This window comes from Trichomonas vaginalis, chromosome VI, assembly GCF_026262505.1.
Source record: "Trichomonas vaginalis G3 chromosome VI, whole genome shotgun sequence".
Lineage (NCBI taxonomy): Eukaryota > Parabasalia > Trichomonadida > Trichomonadidae > Trichomonas > Trichomonas vaginalis.
This window is the reverse complement of record NC_067208.1, coordinates 7,459,044-7,482,210: the sequence shown is the minus strand read 5'-3', so window position 1 is coordinate 7,482,210 and position 23,167 is coordinate 7,459,044. Positions and strand designations below refer to the sequence as shown.

The 23,167-nt window shown below is 31.6% G+C and overlaps 3 protein-coding genes and 2 pseudogenes across 5 annotated transcripts, besides 6 other annotated features; 4 read left to right on the top strand and 1 right to left on the bottom strand.

The window, feature by feature from the left end:
• Positions 1-154: 154 nt before the first annotated feature.
• Positions 155-1,195: a mobile genetic element.
• A 297-nt stretch (positions 1,196-1,492) lies between these two features.
• Positions 1,493-2,071, top strand: TVAGG3_0823030 (2-5A-dependent ribonuclease family; the record flags this gene model as incomplete). Its single annotated transcript, XM_051248133.1, has 1 exon — positions 1,493-2,071. The coding sequence occupies one exon, from the start codon at positions 1,493-1,495 to the stop codon at positions 2,069-2,071; it is 579 nt and encodes a 192-aa protein (XP_051083608.1).
• Positions 2,072-2,480: 409 nt separating this feature from the next.
• Positions 2,481-2,607: a mobile genetic element.
• Positions 2,608-3,638: 1,031 nt separating this feature from the next.
• Positions 3,639-5,155: a mobile genetic element.
• A 3,076-nt stretch (positions 5,156-8,231) lies between these two features.
• Positions 8,232-12,237: a mobile genetic element.
• Positions 9,925-10,388, top strand: TVAGG3_0823000 (ribonuclease H-like family; the record flags this gene model as incomplete). Its single annotated transcript, XM_051248132.1, has 1 exon — positions 9,925-10,388. A coding segment is annotated over one exon (464 nt), but the record flags the coding sequence as incomplete, so codon positions are not given.
• TVAGG3_0822990 lies at positions 10,567-11,111 on the top strand (annotated as a pseudogene). The gene has a single exon. A coding segment is annotated over exon 1 (545 nt).
• A 48-nt stretch (positions 12,238-12,285) lies between the features above and the next one.
• Positions 12,286-12,939: a mobile genetic element.
• Positions 12,940-13,237: 298 nt separating this feature from the next.
• On the top strand, positions 13,238-13,966 carry TVAGG3_0822960 (2-5A-dependent ribonuclease family; the record flags this gene model as incomplete). The annotated part of the gene is made up of 1 exon (XM_051248131.1): positions 13,238-13,966. The coding sequence occupies one exon, from the start codon at positions 13,238-13,240 to the stop codon at positions 13,964-13,966; it is 729 nt and encodes a 242-aa protein (XP_051083606.1).
• Positions 13,967-18,198: 4,232 nt separating this feature from the next.
• Positions 18,199-23,167: part of a mobile genetic element that runs on past the window's edge.
• Positions 19,457-20,018, bottom strand: TVAGG3_0822950 (annotated as a pseudogene). Its single transcript has one exon. A coding segment is annotated over exon 1 (562 nt).

Below are 23,167 nucleotides of genomic sequence, written 5' to 3'. Positions count from 1 at the left end.
TCGTTTTGAACCTATAATTATTCCATTTATAGTTGAAATGACAAAAATTTACCACATCAAGATAAGCGATGATACAATCGAATTGATCTCACATTTCAGCATGATACAAATATCAATAATATGTAAACTAAGAAAACATTATTGATATACTTAAGGGTGCACCCGTATGTACGTTTATTTGAGAGGAGGAGGATTACCCTCTCAATTTTGAGGGATTCGTTAGTTTATTTTCTCGATGAATATGCAATAAAATTTGATTTTTACCTTATCAATATACTTCATATAATATACACATGTTCATGTAAAAACTTTTTTCCAAAATCCTCAGGAATTAAGGGATTTTTGAATTTTAAGAATTTTTTTCGAATTTTTTCGAAAAAAAAATATTTTCAGAACAGCCTTAACGGCTAAGATTTAGGAACAATGTTAAGTATCAAAAAGAAAGGAGGTCTGATATAGACAACATATATCGTTGAAGGTTGAAAAAATCTCTAATATTTGAGCCCAAAATTTCAAATTTTAATTTTTTGAAAAAAGAGGCCACCCGTATGTACGTTTATTTGAGAGGAGGAGGAGGATATTTTTGAAAGGGTGAAACATTATGAATATGTTAATTATATAATAATATGTATTATTATAAAAAAGAAAAAATAAAGCACGTTAAAATTTTTCTTTCTTGATTTTTTACAAAATCTACTTAGAATTATGCAAAATATGACTAAATAATTATAAATTTCAAGTTAAATTTTAATTTTGATAAATAATTTAAATTTCAAAATATAAGTTCAGTTCGACTATGTATGTAGTAATTCCTCAATAAAGTGCCAAAACCCTATTAAAATATATGAACATTTTCAACATTTTAATGTTTTTATTTAAAAATTTGTTGGAATATGAGCTTCAAACAATTATTATGTAAATAAAAATAATTAAATATATGTATTTATTCGTATTACAACCGTAGTAAGTCGATTCTTCCTTTCTTCTACTGAGATTTGAATTTGATTTCGAATTGTAAAGAGATTCAAAGGGAAAATACTAGCGGATAAAAACTACCTCCATGAAAGGGTCATAATGGAGTCAAGTTGTATTTTTTGATATTTTTTTGCTTTTCGAGCCTAAATAGGTAGCCAAGATAATGCCTAAAAATAAGGTTCTAAATTCTGAAGTTTACATGATCCTCTCGTGTGCACCCTTAATATATGACTAGTCTTATATCCAACATCTCTACATTAATTTCGAGAATTAGTATCTACAAAAATCATTTATATCCTATTTGGGATTTGATGTTTAATTTTTTGACAAATACGAATTGTATGGAATATGCCGAAACAATGAATTGTTTAGTAGCAGTAATAGAATGCAATATTGAATTAGATGAAATTGATCAAAACAATATGCTTTTTTAAAACATTAGTATCTGATAAATCAAATAAATTGAATTTGTTACAGAATTCTTTAACTGTAAGAAGATGTTGACAATTAAAGTGTTATGTTGAGAGCAATTAATGGTCACACACGTGTTCTGCGACTTCTTCTTTCTGATCCATCCATTGATGTCAATGCCACTAACAACTCATCACGTACAGCATTGATCCGGGCAGCTCGTGACGGACATTTCGAAGCTTTAGAACTTCTCTTGAGTTTTCCAGGCATCGAGAAGAACATCGTCGACAAGAAGAATCGCAGTGCTCTTCATTACGCAGTTCTTCTCCACCACAAACAGTGCGTTGAGTGTCTTCTGAACGACAAAGATGTCAATCCACAACTTCCTGATGATTCTAGTTTCACACCTCTTCACATCGCTGCATCTAATGATTTCTCAGACTTAATCCGTCTTTTCGCCGATCGAGATGACGTTGACTTGAACTGCGTCGACTCAATCCAGTGGACACCTCTCCATGTTGCCGCTAAATGCGGCTCAACTAGTTTCGTCGAAGAGTTGCTTCAACACGAAAATGTCGATGTCAACCGTCAGAACTTGATGAAGCGAACTCCTATTTTCAACGCTATTGAAAACGAAAAAATCGAAGTTGTCAAAGTTCTCTTTCTCGTGAAGACCTCGATTTGAGTGTTGTTGACAGCGAAGGACACACAGCTAAAGACGTCGCACTCCAGACAAAGAACGAAGATATCATTAATCTTCTTTTAAATAAATGAGTTTTTTTATTTTTTTTGTTTGTAAAAAAATTATTTTTAATAATAAAAAACGATAATAATAAATCCTTGAAAAATTAACGCACTTGTCTAAAGGAAAATGATAAATGATGTTACGTATTGGAAGCATATTTATCCTGCTTTACAGAAATATGTTGAAAAGTGAGTAAAGTTATGAATAAACTGATCCTAGTGAATGATATTGTATTACACAGAAATTGAATGCGACATTTGAAATTGTTTGCAATAGCGAGAGAATAGATTATTGAATGACAAAAATGCATCTTGAGTGTCTTTACTTATACTTGTAATGACAAATGTTCTTAAGGGTGCACTTACGCGTATCTGACTTTAATTCAAATTTCTGACAAATGGCGTGAAGTGTCATTGAAAATTAACCTTAAACATCTGAATCGAAGGACATGTAATACAGGTGTAAGTGCACTCTTAAGAAAAATTTTCCACTTCAAGATAGCAATGATATAATAGAATTGAATAAGAAATCGTTAAATTTATTATCCAACATCTCCCCAAGATACAATGTCCAATCATTTGTAAACGAAGAATATTACAAAATATCATCGAAATAACAATAATTCTTTTTGCTATAGTTTTATTCTTTCTGTCATAGCAAATTTCTATTATAATATTGAACTCTTTATTGAAATATCAGTTTGTTAATACTTAGATGCCTTACAAAGAAAACCTATTTCGAAATTAAGAGCCATGTTCCCGATATTATTGCATTACTATATCAGTACTAATTATTTAAATTCACTGTAACAAATACGAACTCTTTGAAAATTAAATTGAGAAATCAAGCCGCATCATCTTTTGAATATAAAGTTTTTCATATTTCAATTGATATTAAACAATTGATGAATGCTTTCGTTAATAATGGTCTTTAATTACAATTTTTTGATTATATAAATTCATAAATCATGAATATTAACGCCTTCGTCTAAAGGAAAATTGATGATATAAATCAAAAGCAGATCTCATAGGCTTTTTATCTATAATAGGAAACTCAGCTTCACACAGATATGATGAAAAGTGAGAAAGATTATGAATAGAATATATATTTTTAACATTATTTGTTATAACTGATTGATATGTTTTACCTATTATTCTGTCACAGAAAGAATCTTTAACTGTAATTGAACCAGAATAATCTTGATAAAATTCTACTCCTGGTCCTGTGTTTCCAAGAAATGAACAGTTTTCAATAAGAACATTTGATCCATCTGCACAGAATGTTCCATAATCAGATTTTTTGTGTTCATTATTCAAAACATTACAAAAATTAAAATTATAGTTACCATAATCTAATTCTAAAATTCTATAATATGATGTTGTGTTACAAAATGATGAATATGTTACGTTACTTAGACTTGTTGGTTGATTTAGAAGTATTCCTGAGTCATAGTCTGCTTCACAGAAACTTGTGTTGATTGATTTAACTTCAATATTTCCATATTTAAGGCTCCGGTCCTGCATGATTACTGCATATAGTTAGGACGAGTGTCTAATAAGGAGTAAAAATATACCAATAGATTGCACATATACCAATATTTTGTAAAAATTAAATATTATCTATTTTTAAAATTTTCGAATTTGACTATATTATCGTTTTAAACATGATATATACTAACTTTACTATTTGATATATGATAAATAATGATATTTTAAAAATTGAAAATTTGGATTTTTAAATTTGCAAAGTATATAGTATAGTAAATTCATAAATGAGTATAATGTGCCCAATTATAACAATTTTCAATCATTTGATAATTCTATGACTATGGATTTTTGTACTTCTAATTAAAATAATGTCACTTTTTAATATATTGAGTTTAAGGTTTAAATTTAATTTAAAAAATCGATTTGTTTATACATATTGGAAAGGAATTTTTTGATAATATCTTTTGTATATTAATACATTATGACTTATACTATGTCACCATAATATAAGTTCAAATTTTTATCATGCACATCAATATAAAATTGTAATTCAAAAAACACCTACTTCTATCGTCAAAAATACTCTCAATTTGAAAAAATACATCAAAAATATCAAATTTGCAAACCTAATTCTTCGAAATACCGAAGAAGGTAGAATATACAAATAGTGTCGACAGAAACTATATAATTTTCTTTACAAATTGTCGAAGGGGAACTGAGAGTTTTTTCTTATACGTTGAATTATAAATCAAATTATTGAATGGATTTTTGGAAAATTGAATACTCAATTATCGAAAAACCGTTTTGACAAAAAGTGATTAATACAATATTGTTGCCTATATTAAGTAATTATCATATATGATTTTTATTATCATATCAATTAATCGTGCATGAAGTTATTCTCGACGCAAAAATCGTTTTTTATAGGGGTCTTGCAAATCTAATTCTTCTTTCATATATTTTTTTAGAAGCAAACTCACTATATCAAAATAAACTTTAGTTGCATTCTAACAATTTGTCGAAGGGGAACTGAGAGTTTTTTCTTTATTATCAAGATATGACAAAAAATGTTAATATACAATTTTTTAATATTCGACATATATAGCGATAATGTAACATTATATGATTTTATTATATTATGATAGCATATATAAACCTTATCATATTATTAAAACTTTCACAAATCAAAAATATCTAGATTCTGTCAAAAAGTGATTTGTCAGATTTTTTCAAAAAAACAAATTACTCATCTAGAAGAGATTGTAAATCAAGTTTACTAATAACAATATAATGTATCACTAATATGCTATAAAATGTCGTGGGCTTTTTTGATTATAAATAGTTTTACCGGTCAAAGTTGAAATTTGTCAAAATACCGAATTCTCAGATAAGATGAACTATAATAGTAATACTCAGTTTAAATATACTATACTATAGTGTATTACATAATGATATTATGTACTAAAATAAAAGTATCAAAAACTCATATTGGTGGAGATATTAAAACTTTTAAAATTGAGAGGGTGGGACCGGAGCCTTAAACAATTGATGAATGCTTTCGTTAATAATGGTCTTTAATTACAATTTTTTGATTATATAAATTCATAAATCATGAATATTAACGCCTTCGTCTAAAGGAAAATTGATGATATAAATCAAAAGCAGATCTCATAGGCTTTTTATCTATAATAGGAAACTCAGCTTCACACAGATATGATGAAAAGTGAGAAAGATTATGAATAGAATATATATTTTTAACATTATTTGTTATAACTGATTGATATGTTTTACCTATTATTCTGTCACAGAAAGAATCTTTAACTGTAATTGAACCAGAATAATCTTGACAAAATTCTACTCCTGGTCCTGTGTTTCCAAGAAATGAACAGTTTTCAATAAGAACAGTTGATTCATCTGCATAGAATGTTCCATATTAGATTTTGAGTTCATTATTCAAAACATTACAAAAATTAAAATTATAGTTACCATAATCTAATTCTAAAATTCTATAATTTGATGTTGTGTTACAAAATGATGAATATGTTACATTACTTAGACTTGTTGGATAAATATATTCCTGAGTCAGCTGCTTCACAGAAACTTGTGTTGATTGATTTAACTTCAATATTTCCATACCAAAGAAGATTTGTACAATATTTTTCTAAATTTCCGCATAAATAAAAAGAACTTTCATAAAGATAATTTTTATTATTTGATTTAGAAACTAATTCTACATATGAATGATGCCCATATGAGTTTGTTTTTGATTTATAGCCACATGTTCGGTATTGGACAATGGAACTATCACAGGAAAAGTATATAGATCCACCATTTGTATTACTGCTGCAGTTAGTAAATGAACAATATGAGTTAAGAAATTTATTTCTTGTATTCGTAAAATAAATGGCACTATTGGTCGTAATGGTGATGAATATACAGTTATATAAGAAGCATTCATTATTTGTTGATCTTGCTGTAACATTTGTACCTTGAATTGGTTTTGAATTAGGTGATGTATTGTAAAATAGTTCCCAAACATTATTAGGTAATTGATCAAAGTGTAAATTATTTATAGTTGATGTGTGTTTTGATACTGTTATCTGAAAATCGTGATTGAATTTCATTGTTTTCATCAAAAAAATGAATCGGCATTATTTGACATTTCAATGATGTAAATGTCAAATAATGCCGATTCATTTGAATCTTATATTCAAGTTATGAAATTGCGATTCTTTTAGCTGTCATCAGCATTTTAACAGCTAGTGCATGGAAACAATGATGTAAATCATTCTAATCTTATATAAAAACATCGATTTTGCTGATTAAATTTTTGGATTTCGTAATAAAATGATCAATATTGTAAATAATTAAAGCTATTGTACTTACACATGATTTGTATATTATAAAATGTATGAAATATCGACTTAATTCGCTTGAAAATTTGAAATAGGGAGAATTTTTATATAAAACGCCTAATATCTAACAATTATTACATTAAATGAATACTTAAATTTGAGTAATCGATGATTTATATGAATTCTCTGGTCTGAATAAAGAATATCGAAAATTAGTTTGATTTTGGGGTTGTTTTGATAGTATTGTCAAATGTAATGATGTAAAAACATGAATTTATTAGTAAATACATGCTCGTGTTTGAGTAAAAATAGATATTTGTTGTTGTGAAATAAGTATTTGATTTCTTGTAAATCTTGAATGAAAACAATAAGTTCGTATCAATGGGAAAATCGAATATGTAGCTATTTAATTTGTATCAAAAGAATTTTTTAATGAGAATTTAAATTTCGAAGAAATTTGTTATGTATCGTTGAGTTTTGTAATTAAAACTGATATGTTAATGATGTGATTTGCTTTTTTAAAACATTTATTAGTCTTGATGAAATAATTTTTCTTTTGGTTAAACATTTCTTCTGAGTTTGCTAATAAAGACGGAGTCCTTTGTGAATGTGACATAGGCGCCCGAGAACCGTATGCACAAAAACTCTTATTGGGTGTCTTGTCTTTAGATATTCTTTCAAAAATATGCCAAATTTGATTGATGATTTCTAAAAAAGTAATCTAATCATCTGATGCCATTAATTGTATTTAGAAAAAAAATTCGTTCTTTTAATTTTTTAAGAGTATCACAGCAGATGATTAACTTTCCTTGATTTACGATACAACTAATTCACCAAATGCAGAAGTGCAATCGAATACAAACAATCGAATCTCCTAATTGATGAATCAAATAGTCCATTTTTCATTGAATTATTTAATCAAATCGTCTCTAATCATAGCAATCCTCCAAAATCAATCAGTAGTACACATGTTATCTTTGATCAATTCTTACGTTATAAAGAGAAGAGCACATTTATATGATCTCAAGTATATTTTTGATTTTTTTTTACAAATCTTGTCAATAAGACATTTGAAGTTGTTACCGATACAGTTACATAATTTTGAGATACAAATTCACCGCGCAATATTATTTTATTAAACTAAAACAGAGATAATTTTCTAAAAATTTAAATCATACATTGATCAGTACCTTGTAGAAGATATACATATTGATTTCAAATTCGTATGCATTGAAATGTTCGACGACATTTACACTGTTCGTTTTGAACCTATAATTATTCCATTTATAGTTGAAATGACAAAAATTTACCACATCAAGATAAGCGATGATACAATCGAATTGATCTCACATTTCAGCATGATACAAATATCAATAATATGTAAACTAAGAAAATATTATTGATATACTTAAGGGTGCACCCGTATGTACGTTTATTTGAGAGGAGGAGGATTACCCTCTCAATTTTGAGGGATTCGTTAGTTTATTTTCTCGATGAATATGCAATAAAATTTGATTTTTACCTTATCAATATACTTCATATAATATACACATGTTCATGTAAAAACTTTTTTCCAAAATCCTCAGGAATTAAGGGATTTTTGAATTTTAAGAATTTTTTTCGAATTTTTTCGAAAAAAAATATTTTCAGAACAGCCTTAACGGCTAAGATTTAGGAACAATGTTAAGTATCAAAAAGAAAGGAGGTCTGATATAGACAACATATATCGTTGAAGGTTGAAAAAATCTCTAATATTTGTATGGCATTCCAAACGGGAACCGCGGTTGGTTACCATGGATTTCCGTCACCGGTGACATTTTAAAGATTTTTTAAGCCTTATAAAAATATGCTTTGTAAATCATTTTTTGTAAATCGGCAAAAATTTGGTAATTTTCTTCAACTAATAAATCTGCGAATAGCATTTATAATACAAGAACAATCTTTTAAAATGCGTTTGATTCATTTTTGTATAATTTCATATAGGCACATATATTCTTCCGGGACTTTCCGTGATTTTACCGTAAAATCATTAGTTTACACCAATTTTCCCGTATTTTGAATAGTTTACTGCACTTTTTCCGTAAAATTGAGTTACGGGAATCCGCAAAATTTCCGGACCTCATTTTTCATAGAATATAATAATATATTTGATAAAAAGATATATTATTTATATTTTTGATTTTTGAATTACGGAAAAAGTGAATTGATAACTTGATTTTTTTATATGGTTAATTTTTCAAATGATATTATGAAGATCTAAAATATTAAAAGTAAAAAATTGAATTACGGAAAAAGTGAGGTCAAAAGTGAAATAAATTTGCAGAACAATTTTCATTGAAATAAGCTTTATTTTTCATTATTAATAACAATGCAAAAAAATATTTATCACGGGTTCAAAATTTAAAATTAAATATTTTAATAATTTACATCTTATTCTTTATTTTATATTTAACCGTGAAAATATCATTTAAAAATTGAATATATTCAAAAAGCTTTATTTTTATTATGACTGCATGGGATCCTCATGTATATGATGAGTGGATTCCATTTAAGAAGACGAAATATCCACCAACTCCTGAAACATTGGAAACAAAGTGTGGAAAAAATGTTTCACTACGATCGGCTATTATGAGAATGAGCCTAATCAATCAGACAAAGGAAGGCTCTTTACATACTGTGCCGAATGTAGTGAAACATTAGTTCAAGGGCAGTTCGTGCGATGCATTAAAAAAAGCAGGAAAAATGATTTTAAAGATCATAAGTGCAAATTTTTACTCCCAATGCCCAACTACGTTCCTGCTGAGCACCAAGTTGAGAATACTCAGCAAGCAGTTGGCTCTGGTAATGATCCTTCGTTAGAAGAGATCATTGCCAGGCTTATTGCGAGCCTAGATATAAGCCTTTATGCCACAATGAAGCCAGCATTTAAAAGCTTCCTAGAGAGCTTCGCCAAATGGCTTAAAAATAAAGTCAATCGCGAACAGGGCATCAACTTTACAATCCCAGACATTGAGTTCACACGGCGCGGTGTCAGAGAGGCATTGATTACTTTAGGCAAAACAGACTCCTCTCGGGGCCTAAAGTTCTGCGAGGAATTCCGCATCTTCTCAATTTCCCTGGACTGCGGAACACACGGCAGCCGTCATGGTCTATTCTCTTGTGTGTGCAATCCAGGCAAAACAGATCGCCACCAATTCTTCGACACAACAATTTCGACTAATTGGACATACGAGGACTACCATACGTGGTTTGATTCTCTTAAGGTTAATAAAAACACGTAGCTGGAGTAGTCGGAGATGGTTTGCCAGCCCAGGTTAAAGGACTCTGCCACTGGAGGCCAGAAGGAGCCCTTTTCCCTGGCTTACAAACCGTGTACATTCGTTGCCTTAACCACGTCTTGAACAATGCTATTGTCCACGCACGTAAGCAATGTCCATTGTTGAATGAACTGATGAATAGAGTTCACCAGATTATCATTATCTTTAAGAATCACGATATGAGAGCGAGATACAAGATCAGGGTTCCATCAATCCCGGAAACTCGCTGGCTCTACATATATGATACTCTGTTTTTCATCTTTGATAATCTGGAAACAATTAATACTGCTTTAAGAAGTGGAGATCTTCCACTATCCCTTTCCAGAGCTACACGTGAACAGTTACAATGGACACGTGATGGAATTCCTCCACTCTTTAAAGATGCTTTAATGATATTCAAGCCATTAAAGCAACTTCAATTATGGCTGGAATCCAACAAGTCCATGGGTGCTTATGCATTCCTGATGATACAACAGTGCCAAGGGATGTTGGATGAAATGGCAGGAAGATTAACGCCAGATGGTGAAGAGATTCTCCGATCAATCACTACAATATTCAAAAATGATATGAAAGAATATGGTAGAATTGATTTGCTTCGGTTTGCTTTCGGCTTTACACCGTTAGCAAGGAAGATCATCAGAGACAAGAAGGGTTTTGGAGGAAAGAAAGCTATCCACCTATAATGCAGTTGAAAGATGTGCAAGTCCCAACGATTCCTTCCCTGAGGATCATCAATCGCGAGATCACATTTGAGAAACTCGGCGAAATCCTTGAAGAAGAACGAACAGAACGTGTTGACGAGGTAGCCGAGCATGATGAAGAGATCCAGCAAGCAGAAGAGGAACAAATGCTTAACGACGATCATGCAGCCGAAACAAATGCCGATGGTTCGAGGAATTCCTTGGTCTGGGATGTTGTAGATGAAGAGATAAAAGATCTATACACATTCATGATAACAATCCTCAGACAAAGAGCAATTGCCGAATCAACAGTTGATCCAACGATCAATAAAGACGATAGAGCCAAGGAATTGAGTGATGCTTACGATTTCTTCATAGAGCAAGATGATTCCCATCTTATAAATGGTCATCATCTTGCTCAAAATGATGGCAAGTTTTGGTACATGAATGGCATAAAGCAACTAAAAGCAATAAGACCAATTGGAAAAAGGATGATGTCACTTTCGTGCAGTGAAGCAGATGTAGAACGTGTAATATCTGAATTGCGAAAGACAAGAAATTCAATGAACGAATCATGCAAAGAAGAATATGTAGCATGCCGCTTCTTCATCAAGTTGAATGATGATCAATTTGATATTTGATTTTTTTTTTAATAAAATTTATTAAATAATTTGTTTTAAAAAGTATTATTTTTATTCGTAAAGATATTAGACAGAAGGTGGCCAGCCTAATGTCTATCAATCTTTAATATTAGTAGTAATTTCCCGCATTTCTGAATGATGATTGATTATTAGCTTTGTTGTTATTGATGTAAAACTGGATAAGTATTAAATAATTATATTAATCTTGGCCAGGGGACTGCTGATGGCCAGTCAGCAGCGGCCACTATGAATCATTATAATTATTTAATACCTAAATTGAGGTAAAAAGCAATAAGACTTGCCGAGCCTCATGCCCCTACCTCATATAAATAGAATCACACTTTAGTGAATCAACATCTATAAGAATGAAGTGTTTTGAAGCTGAAATAATATTGAATAGAAATTAATTTTTTCTGAAATTTTGAATGAAATTATGGGAAATAAAAAAATTACTAAATATTGTATTCATACAAATATATTATTTTAAAGGAAAAATAGATGCTGATAGAAACGATGAAAATTTTTGAAAACTTTACAATTAATTTATGTTCGTTAACCACAGAGCTTGCAATCCAAAGCTCACGTTAGACAACAAGAGTCATGAAGTCTCATACTAAGGGATATCCAACATATATTTTAATAATCTAATGTTTGTGACAAATATTCAACATAAAATTAAGTTTTCGTTTCGTTACAAGGCATTCATACTTTGGAGATATCATATTTAATGTACAGAAAAGTTAATATTAAACAATACATGCTAAAGAATTAATAAATAAGATAATAAAATAAATTTATACGTAATTACTTTCATTTAATATGCTTTATGCTGTATAATATTGATTAAGAGGCATTAAAAGGTTCCATAGTCTGCTTTTATAGGCAAGATTTTTGATAAAAATTTTAAATTTTGAAAAATGATGAGAAAAGGAAAAAAAGGTAAATGAGAGCAAGAGGAGGGAAAAAAAGAAAAAGAAAAGAAAGGGAAGGGAAAAATAAAAGAAAGAAGGACATATAAAAATTTAGATGCGCATTCTTAATGCCGAGGCGGCTTGCCGCCGAGGCGCGATTTTTTTAGGCCTCTACGGTAACCCGGCAATGTTTTTTTAAATCTTGTACAGCCCTAAATATTTGAGCCCAAAATTTCAAATTTTAATTTTTTGAAAAAAGAGGCCACCCGTATGTACGTTTATTTGAGAGGAGGAGGATTATATTTTTGAAAGGGTGAAACATTATGAATATGTTAATTATATAATAATATGTATTATTATAAAAAAGAAAAAATAAAGCACGTTAAAATTTTTCTTTCTTGATTTTTTACAAAATCTACTTAGAATTATGCAAAATATGACTAAATAATTATAAATTTCAAGTTAAATTTTAATTTTGATAAATAATTTAAATTTCAAAACATCAAGTTCAGTTCGACTATGTATGTAGTAATTCCTCAATAAAGTGCCAAAACCCTATTAAAATATATGAACATTTTCAACATTTTAATGTTTTTATTTAAAAATTTGATGGAATATGAGCTTCAAACAATTATTATGTAAATAAAAATAATTAAATATATGTATTTATTCGTATTACAACCGTAGTAAGTCGATTCTTCCTTTCTTCTACTGAGATTTGAATTTGATTTCGAATTGTAAAGAGATTCAAAGGGAAAATACTAGCGGATAAAAACTACCTCCATGAAAGGGTCATAATGGAGTCAAGTTGTATTTTTTGATATTTTTTTGCTTTTCGAGCCTAAATAGGTAGCCAAGATAATGCCTAAAAATAAGGTTCTAAATTCTGAAGTTTACATGATCCTCTCGTGTGCACCCTTAATATATGACTAGTCTTATATCCAACATCTCTACATTAATTTCGAGAATTAGTATCTACAAAAATCATTTATATCCTATTTGGGATTTGATGTTTAATTTTTTGACAAATACGAATTGTATGGAATATGCCGAAACAATGAATTGTTTAGTAGCAGTAATAGAATGCAATATTGAATTAGATGAAATTGATCAAAACAATATGCTTTTTTAAAACATTAGTATCTGATAAATCAAATAAATTGAATTTGTTACAGAATTCTTTAATTGTAAGAAGATGTTGACAATTAAAGTGTTATGTTGAGAGCAATTAATGGTCACACACGTGTTCTGCGACTTCTTCTTTCTGATCCATCCATTGATGTCAATGCCACTAACAACTCATCACGTACAGCATTGATCCGGGCAGCTCGTGACGGACATTTCGAAGCTTTAGAACTTCTCTTGAGTTTTCCAGGCATCGAGAAGAACATCGTCGACAAGAAGAATCGCAGTGCTCTTCATTACGCAGTTCTTCTCCACCACAAACAGTGCGTTGAGTGTCTTCTGAACGACAAAGATGTCAATCCACAACTTCCTGATGATTCTAGTTTCACACCTCTTCACATCGCTGCATCTAATGATTTCTCAGACTTAATCCGTCTTTTCGCCGATCGAGATGACGTTGACTTGAACTGCGTCGACTCAATCCAGTGGACACCTCTCCATGTTGCCGCTAAATGCGGCTCAACTAGTTTCGTCGAAGAGTTGCTTCAACACGAAAATGTCGATGTCAACCGTCAGAACTTGATGAAGCGAACTCCTATTTTCAACGCTATTGAAAACGAAAAAATCGAAGTTGTCAAAGTTCTCCTTTCTCGTGAAGATCTCGATTTGAGTGTTGTTGACAGCGAAGGACACACAGCTAAAGACGTCGCACTCCAGACAAAGAACGAAGATATCATTAATCTTCTTTTAAATAAATGTTTTTTTTATTATTTTTATTTTTTAATAAAAAATGATAATAATAAATTCTTGAAAAATTAACGCACTCGTCTCATGGAAAATGATAATTGATGAATCGCATTGGAAGCAGATTTCTCAGGTCCTTTACATTTAGTAATAAATCCTGCTTCACAGAGATGTGTTGAAAAGTGAGTGAGATTTTGAATAAAACATGTATTTTGAATATTATTCCAATAAACTGTTCCGAACGAATTATATGGCCTGTCACAGAAAGAATCTTTAACTGTTATTGAACCAGAATATTGATGATAAAATTCTTTTCCGGGTCCTGTATTTCCAAGAAAAGAACAGTTTTCAATAAGATTAGTTGATTCACGCGCAGAGAAAGTTCCTATATAAGTTTTTGCGTGCTCATTATTCAAAACATTACAAAATTTAAAATTCATATTAAAATTAATATCACAAAATTCTGTCATTAAAGCGCCTTCTTTTGATATTGTCTTATAAAATGATGAGTATGTTACGTTGCATTGATTTCCCGCTTCTGTAAGATATATTCCTGGTTGAGAAATTGCTTCACAGAAACTTGTGTTGATTGATTTAACTTCAATATTTCCTTTATCAAGAAAATTTGTATAAGATTTTTTAAAATTTCCGCATTCATTAAAAGAACTTTCATAAAGATAATTTTTATTATTATTTGAATTTCTAATTATGTAAACATATGAATGATGTCCTCTATCAGAGTTTGTTTTTGATTTGTAGCCACATGTTCGGTATTGGACAATAGAACTATCACAATTAAAGTAGATAGATCCACCATTTGCAATACTACTGCAGTTAGTAAATGAACAATCTGAGTTAAGAAACTTTTTCTCCCAAGAATTAAAATAAATGGCACTCTTAGTTGTAATATCAATGAACAAACATTTATATAAGAAACATTCATCATTTGTTGATGTCGCTTCCACGTTTGTACCTTGAATTGGTTCTGAATTAGGTGGAGTATTGTAAAAGAGTTCCCAAACATCAGCAGGTGATTGATCAAAGTGTAAATTATTCATAGTTGATATGTGTTTTTGGACTATATTTTGAAAATTGCTATTTAATTTCATTGTTTTCAACAATAATATCATAAAACACCACATTGTAAAAAAGTGTCAATTAATTTGATTAGAGTTTATGAAAATAAAAATTCTTTTTTCAATTCAAAATTTTTGGAATCGAATTATGTAAAATTCGATTCCAAAAATTTTGAAGATCAAAAGAATCAGTTCTTTTTCACTTTTTCAATTTGTGAAGTATTCAAAATAAAAATGAAAAATTTTATTGAAAAAGTGCGTAAAGAATGACGATCCTTTTTACATTTTTGAATTTTCAATTCAAAAATGTAAAAAAGGTGGTAAGTTTTTCACGCTGACTTTTTCAAAAATTGAGGGAAAAAGTCACACGAAAAATCGTAATTTTCAATTACAATTCAAAAAAAAAGGTAGTGGGGCTTCCAGGCACTTCGTGCCCTCTAGCCCCGAAGATGTTTAGTATAAATGAAGTTTTTATTCGGAAAATTGTTAGTCTTCTGGTGTGAATTCGGAGGACTCTTCTTCTTCCTCCATTGCTTCTGGGAAGAAGCCTTCTTCTGGGTCGAAAACATTATATAATGTTTCACTTTTCACAAATTATATATGTTTTCATGTTTTGTCACTTTTCTGTCACTTTTCAGGAAAAAACATTTTTATTATTATATATAAATGAATTTTACAAAACCACCGTTACCGTTCTTTGGAAATAAGAGTAGATGTAAAGATATTATATTGAGAGAACTTAAGAAACTACCGAATGGTCTAACATTTGTAGATTTGTTCGGTGGAAGTTTCTATATATCCCATTTATGTCATACAATATTCCCAGACTCAAAGATTATATGCAATGACTTCGACAACTATATGAACCGTCTCAAACATATTCCAGACACAAACAATATATTGAAAGAGTTAAAAGAAAAGATTCAGATAGGTAAGATGGAACGTATACCATTAGATAACAAAAATATTGTGAGAGAGGTTTTGAAAAAAGCAGAATATATAGACTGGGATAGTATATCTGCTAGACTATTATATAGTGGTGCTATAAGAGTTCATGACATTGAAACACTTATGTCAAAAGTTTTATATCTTAACTATACAAATGTTTTCAAAGAGAACATAGAAAAATATATTGAGGGTATAGAATTTGTGAGATGTCATTGGACAGATTTGTATGAAAAATATAAAGACAAGGAAAATGTTTTCTTTATAGTGGACCCGCCGTTCTATAACACATGGGATTTTCAATACCAAGTAGACTGGACTTTGAGAGACTCTTTAGAAACTTTAGACGTTATACATAACCATCCATGCTTTTACTTTACATCCGATAAAAGTGGTTTGGAAACCGTTATGAGATGGTTAGAGGACATACATGACTATGAGTTTATATATGACAAGATAGAATATGAGAGAGGTCCTATAAACCGGAGAAAGTGTCATAACAAAGAAATTTATTAGTAAGTAAATGTGGTTTGAAATAGGACTACTTGTTTTAGGTTTTTTCCATTGTGTCATTTATTTATTTGACGTGGCAGAAAAGTACAGAGAATATGAAGATGAACCAATGCCTGCAAATGTTCAGTATATGTACTCGTAAGAGATATTTTTATCTAATATTAAATGGACGCACAGAACTTAGCGAATGCACAGCAACCTGGACAACCAAACCCAGAGAATATTCCAAATGAAGTTAGAATACAAACTGCAATGGCAAACTATGGTCAAGTGCCAACAGATGTACAAATGCAAACTGCCATGTCAAATGACGCTGCGTTAGGTTTGCCACCATGGTATGCAAATATGAGATGGAAAGAGTTTTATACAAACCCTGAAGTGGGATATAACAACTTTATGCAGATGACGCGAACACAGGAGTTGACCCAGAATATGTTTTCTACCAGAGGAGAAACAGAATGTATGAGCTCCAGTTAAAGAATGCTATGGAACTCAACAGGAAACGTAAGAGACTAGGCGGACATTAGATTTTTACATATAGTAAAATGGGTTTCTTCAGTAGTATTGGAAACTTCTTCAGAAGAGTTGGAAGAGGTATATGGAATGGAATAAAATCTGTCGAAGAGGAATTTGGAACGGTGTCAAAAATATTGGTAAAAGGGTAGGTCAGTTCGTTGGTATTATACTAAAGACCCTGAACCAGAAGAACAAGCTCCTGTTATACAACAGCCTGAACCTGCACCACAGTCTAGTTGGCAACCAAATCCAACACACTCAACCGTATTAAAAAATTATATTTTTACCGTTCGATAGTAGTTGTATATGAAACTAAGTTCTAAGTAAAACGCATGGTATAATGGAATTATTCTTTTCTTCCATCTGTAGTAAACCATACTTGAAAGTCTGAAATACTTCCACTTGGTGGTTCGTATAACTTTGTAGGTTTTTCGTAAAAGTCATTTGCCAAGCATAAGAAAGAGTTTTGGGCGCCAGAAAATGAAGCATGAACAATAATAGCAGCTGGGTCGAAAACATTTTCATATGTTCCATTAGGGTTTTCGACTTCATAAAAGTCTGGGTGTACTGGATATGCTGCAGGCTGATTTAACATCCTCATAAATCTATACCATGCCAAGTTGTTATATTTTGTAGAATATAAACGTTTCTCCAAGGTCTTCTATTTTATTGATTTTAACAGTTGCATTTTTCCTGTCATAAATAATATCGAGATGGTATTCTCCTTCGTCAATGTTTATACTGTTTTGCATATTCGATATAGATATCGTTTATTTTTTCTTTGAAAAGCTTGAAGAGTTGTTTCTAAGTTTACAAGCAAACTAACTTGTAAAGTTTTCCCTGTTCAAATTTCTCATACATACGTTTTTCTTTGTTATAGTATCGAACTTCAAAACGACCGTAAATGGGAAACCATGTATGGCTTCTGAAATGAACTTCATTCTACGAAAGCCAATAGCTTTGTGACAGATGGGTCTCTTAACCATCTTAATGGGTAGTCAAAACGATAGCCTTCATGCTTTACGGTCTCTGTCTCAAACTTTTGACCGACATTAGTAAAAAGTTCATCTAATGGTTTAGTTGTAGCAACTCTTGAATTTTCTTTTTCTATTGAAAGCATATTTTATCTAGAATAAAAATGTCGAAAGATATTGCTTCCATAAGAGAAATACAACACAACCGACAACTCATTATGCAAGCTCTAAATAAGAACACAACAAACTTTTCAAACTATTCTAAGATATCTGAGTCATTGAAGAAGGAAACTTAAAACTGACATTAAACCCAATGACAGATGAGTTTCTGTTTCAAGACAAGAAGAACAATACTGTCTGTATAAATCCAACAAAAGGAACTTTAAACGAGAAACCTATAAATGAACTTCTTTTGAAAGCAGATGTTGACAACAAAGCTGACAAAGAATATGTAGACGATGCAATAGCAAAAGAAGAAGAAAGAGCTAACAATGCTTATGCAACAAAAGAACATACTCATCCTGAACTAGCAGACAAAACATATGTTGACAATAAAATGTCAAGTGAAGTGACAAGAGCTGAAAACGAATATTCTAAAAAGACTCATACACATTCTATATCTGAAATAACAGACTTAAACGTTAGCCTTGAAAAGAAAGCGGATAAGGAATATGTGGCTAGTAAGTTAGAGAAGAAAGGATAAGGAATATGTGGATGAAAAAGATAATGAAATTAAGAAAGGGTTGAATGGTATCATGAATGGACATCGAAGATTTTAAAAAGTAAAGCCGATACAGATGGGTTTCAGGATGTTTAGACCTTAAAGCAGATAAAACTTATGTTAACGATGAGTTAGAGAAGAAAGCAAATAAGACTCATACACATACAAGTTTTACAACTTTTACAGCAGACGACATAATATTGAACTTTGACCTTGGTTCAAGTGCACCTTTAGAGAATCCAAGTACAAGCGTAAAAGATACACTAAACAATTTAGATAACAGTTGCAGGAACATTGAAAGTCATGCCAGAAACTTTGAAGCATATGAACTACCAGCAATGTTAGATAAGAAGGCTGACAAAACAGAGCTTCAAACATTAAAGACTGAAATACTTCAAACATTATATCCTGCAGGCTCTATTTATACGTCAATGAATTCAACAAATCCAGCAACAGTTTTAGGTTTTGGAACTTGGACTCAAATAGTCGACAGGTTTTTGTATTGTGCAAACTCTTCAAAGGAAACAGGTGGAAGTAAAACGATTTCAGGTGAAAATTTACCTGCACACAGTCATTACATAAGATTAACTACATCTGAATCGGGTTGTCATAAGCATAGATATTGGGATTGGTCAGGAATGACAAAAGGTAAAGGATATGATGTTAAAGACGACGTTAAGTTTGCTATAAATTGTTACTGGAGTGACACTCAGGGAGAAGGAATCCATACACATTTCGTTACAGGATATACACATACAACGGGACAAAGTAAAGAATACATGCCACCTTACATGACAGTTTACGCATGGTATAGAAATGCTTAGTCGTCATTTTCAACTTCTTTAGCATATTGGTCAGGAGTTGTCTTATATTTGTTAGGAACTGTCTTTGAAAGTATACCACCTTGAACTTTGACAAGTTTGAAACGAGGTCTGACAATAGTAGTTTTATCTTCTGCTTGCAGTGTGTACATTTTGCCATGTTTGCCTAAAACTTCATAATATTCTCTTGTATACTTTCTTCTATTTTTACGAACACGAATGTGAGTACCTGTCGGGTTTCCATTGTTGTCATAGTCAATAGTATTTTCATAGGGTCGCGTTTAGGTATTTCTATTTTTACTTTGTCACCTTTCTGAAGTTTGAAGCCCGGCATTCTTTCTTGTTTGTCTCTTTTGACTAAATTATTAAATATATAGTCTTTCTCTAAGTCAGGGTTGTTTTTCATTTCTTCGGGGAGTGGTTTCCCAAACCTTTTTGTTTACGGCTATTGTAAATATTTAAAACTTGTCTCATCTTTGCCATGGAGAAGTGTCTATACTTGTCGTCATATGACATTTCATTTGCTTCACCACCTTGTGGTTGGTTTAAGTCTCTTAACATTTTTATACAACCGTCAATGACACCAAGGGCAGAATGGTTTTGGTCGACAATGAAATATTGGTTTACATTTTTTGAACGCAGATAGTTTTTTACATCATCTGATTTGAAAGAACTTTCACAGTCAGATGTTAGTTTTGTTGGATGGTATTTGTCAACGAATATTGTCAAAGCAGTTTTCACATCTAAAATATTTTTGGACCATAATGGTATGGCTTCACAGTATCTTGTGTTTTGACCGACAAATATTAACCAGTATGGAGGTCCATCTGTTCTAACTCTCGGAATGTTTTCCAAGATATCCATAAACCAAGCATTTGTGTTGAACTAAAGATTTTTATCATGAGTGCTTTCTTTGTCGCTTTAGAAACATAGGGGTCCTTGTTTGGATTCGTCATTTTTATCCTATAAGAAATGGGTTTATTTGGCGCATTGGCAGGAGTTGCATCCAGATTTTTGCCCGCAGTGGGAACAATAGCCAGAGGTGTATTTGGGGTTGGAAGGAAGATTTTGAGTACATTAGGTATACTTAAAGAGAAAGCACAACCTATTATACAAACTGTACAGAAAGGTTGGATGTAGCACGAGATGCAACAAATCTTATTCCAAATCCTGAAACAAGAGGAAAATTCAAGATGGATGACAATGTAGGAAGACAAGCAGGAAACTATTATAACAAAGCAAATGACTACTATAACCAAGCAGGACACTATATGGACCAAGGTGAAAGATTCTTTAACAGAGGATATAACCATGCACAACAGTGGGTAAACAATAACCAACCTCAACCGCCTCAAACGTGGGGAATGTAAAGTTTTTTATTGAGATGAAAATGAACAATACAGCATTGAAACAAATGGGTTCAAGATGGATTTGTCGACTTCCAGCAGTTACACCACGTGTTTGTCAATTCTTCCTATACCTCAGGAAGTTTTAGACCGACTTAAAAAACAACAAAAACCAGTTGAAAACAAACCAAACTAAATTTTTACTGAGATGAAATGACCGAAGAAGTTGAAACGGTCGATTTGACACCACAAACAAAAAGTTCAGAACCATTGTCAAAACCTGTCAAAGAACTTACAGATGAAGAGAAAAATTCAATAATAGAAAGTGCCAGGTCTGGAAAATACAAACCCTAACTATAAAGTCACTTTTCATAAAAATGGAACGGCTAGTATCTCAAAAAAGAAACAGACTCTCACAAATAAAATATTGAAGTCTGAAGGAGCTTTCGAGACAACAGATGGAAAAGTTTACTTCACTGACCAACAGTTCATTATAGAACATCTCATTGACTTAGAGTCGAAATATTCTAAAACTTTACAACAAACACAAAAATTGAAAGGAAAACAAAAAACAAATGGCATATGATATTATGAAGATGTGACGACACAACTGTTCCTGCAAGTGAAGTAAAGTCAGGAACCGAAAAGTGACGAAAAACCGATAGAAGAAGAAAACCAAAAACTGAAGATAAACCAAAACCAAAGTTTAGTTTCCAAACTAAACCAAGTCAACCTTCATTAGCTGGTATGGGTTGGCGTCAAAGACTTATGGCAGCAGGCGGTTATGTAAAGTAAAGAAAAAAAATATTTTTTATTTTTATAAAAATGCCCCCATATAGAATGGACAGAAAGTCTGCTAGAATAAAAGCAGAGTTACAAAGATATGGTTGGAGAGTTTCGAAGAAGTTTAAATATAGGAAGGGAAGACCCATAAAAGTCTATGACAAATTGTCTGGTCTTCGCTACGAAATGGATTTGGAAACAGCACGTGCAAATTATCCAAACAGACTAGAGAGGTTAGAAGAAGAACGTCTTATGAACATGCCTTTCGATGTTAGTGAACCTCAAGTTGAAGGACACGACGGCTTTGCCAGATTCTACTGGAAACATGACGAACAATGCATCCTTTGAGAAGGAAAAAGGAAAAAAGGTGAAGACGCACATGCTCCCATGAAAGAACAAGATATGCATATGAGAAGTACCGTGAAGTTAGAAGTCAAATTACATCTGGTCGAACCTTTACAGTAAACTTTGACGAAGGAAAGAACAAAGAAGGCTTCATGGAGTACTTGCTGCAATCAAGACGGAAATAAGAAAGGACACAATCTCAGATTGACCATAACAGATTTGGATGGTCACATTTACTATGCAAATGCAATGAACAAACAGCCGCAAAACTTCTTGACGCTTTCAAGACTACAAAGAGAGAACAAATGGTTGACTCCGACTCAGACATTTTGAATGCAATTGAAGGAATTGCAAGTGTTCAAGTTCGAATGTACCAACCTAACCCTCAAGCAGTCAGACAACATGCTGGATACTTCCCGTTCATAAATAAGTCTGACATTGACTTGACAAGGTATGGAATTTACAATTCAACTGAAACAATTGTCAACGAACCTGCATTCTTACATGTCTCAGGAACTCTGGTCTTGTTACAGAAGAGAAGATGAAGTATCTTGAGTCATGTGTGAAGACAAGGTACATTCTCAGAGGTCAATTGGCAAAAATTGCACCGTTGGCAAATGTCAATATCCGAGTCAACATACCTACAGCTAAAGGTTCTTCACATGACGACTATGTTGTTGAGTTCAATTTACCATGGTTGAAGATTGTAAATTGTCCACAAACCACTTCATGTTGAACGAAAGTCTTACAAACCCATTGTTCGGAAAAGGCAAGTGCAACATTGTCAGAGCTGTAAACATTCTTTTCGAGAAAGGTTTGTTGAACAATTCCAGATGACAAGCTGACAGAAACTTTTTGTACCAAAAGACGAAACAAACTTTTCATTGTTAGCAAGACCAAAAGTTGTTCCAGACAAAGTTCTAGTACAAAAGAAGTACACAATTCCACAAGGAGTTGGATTGTTCGATACCAACCTGAACCAGAAGAACTTCAATGAGGTTGCAAGAACTTCAAGATGCTATAAACAAACTTCCATTGAGACATCCAATTGACGTCAAATTGTATTGGAGAGCATCTGAGTTAGGTCAGAAGGTTTTATATGAAACAGATTGCTTCGACGATGTTTATGAGATAACAGGAGAAGTTTCTCAGAAGATAAGAGACTCACTTGAATTTCCACAAACTGGACCAATTGGTTGTGACAAGTTCGACTCAAACGAAAAAGATATACTATGT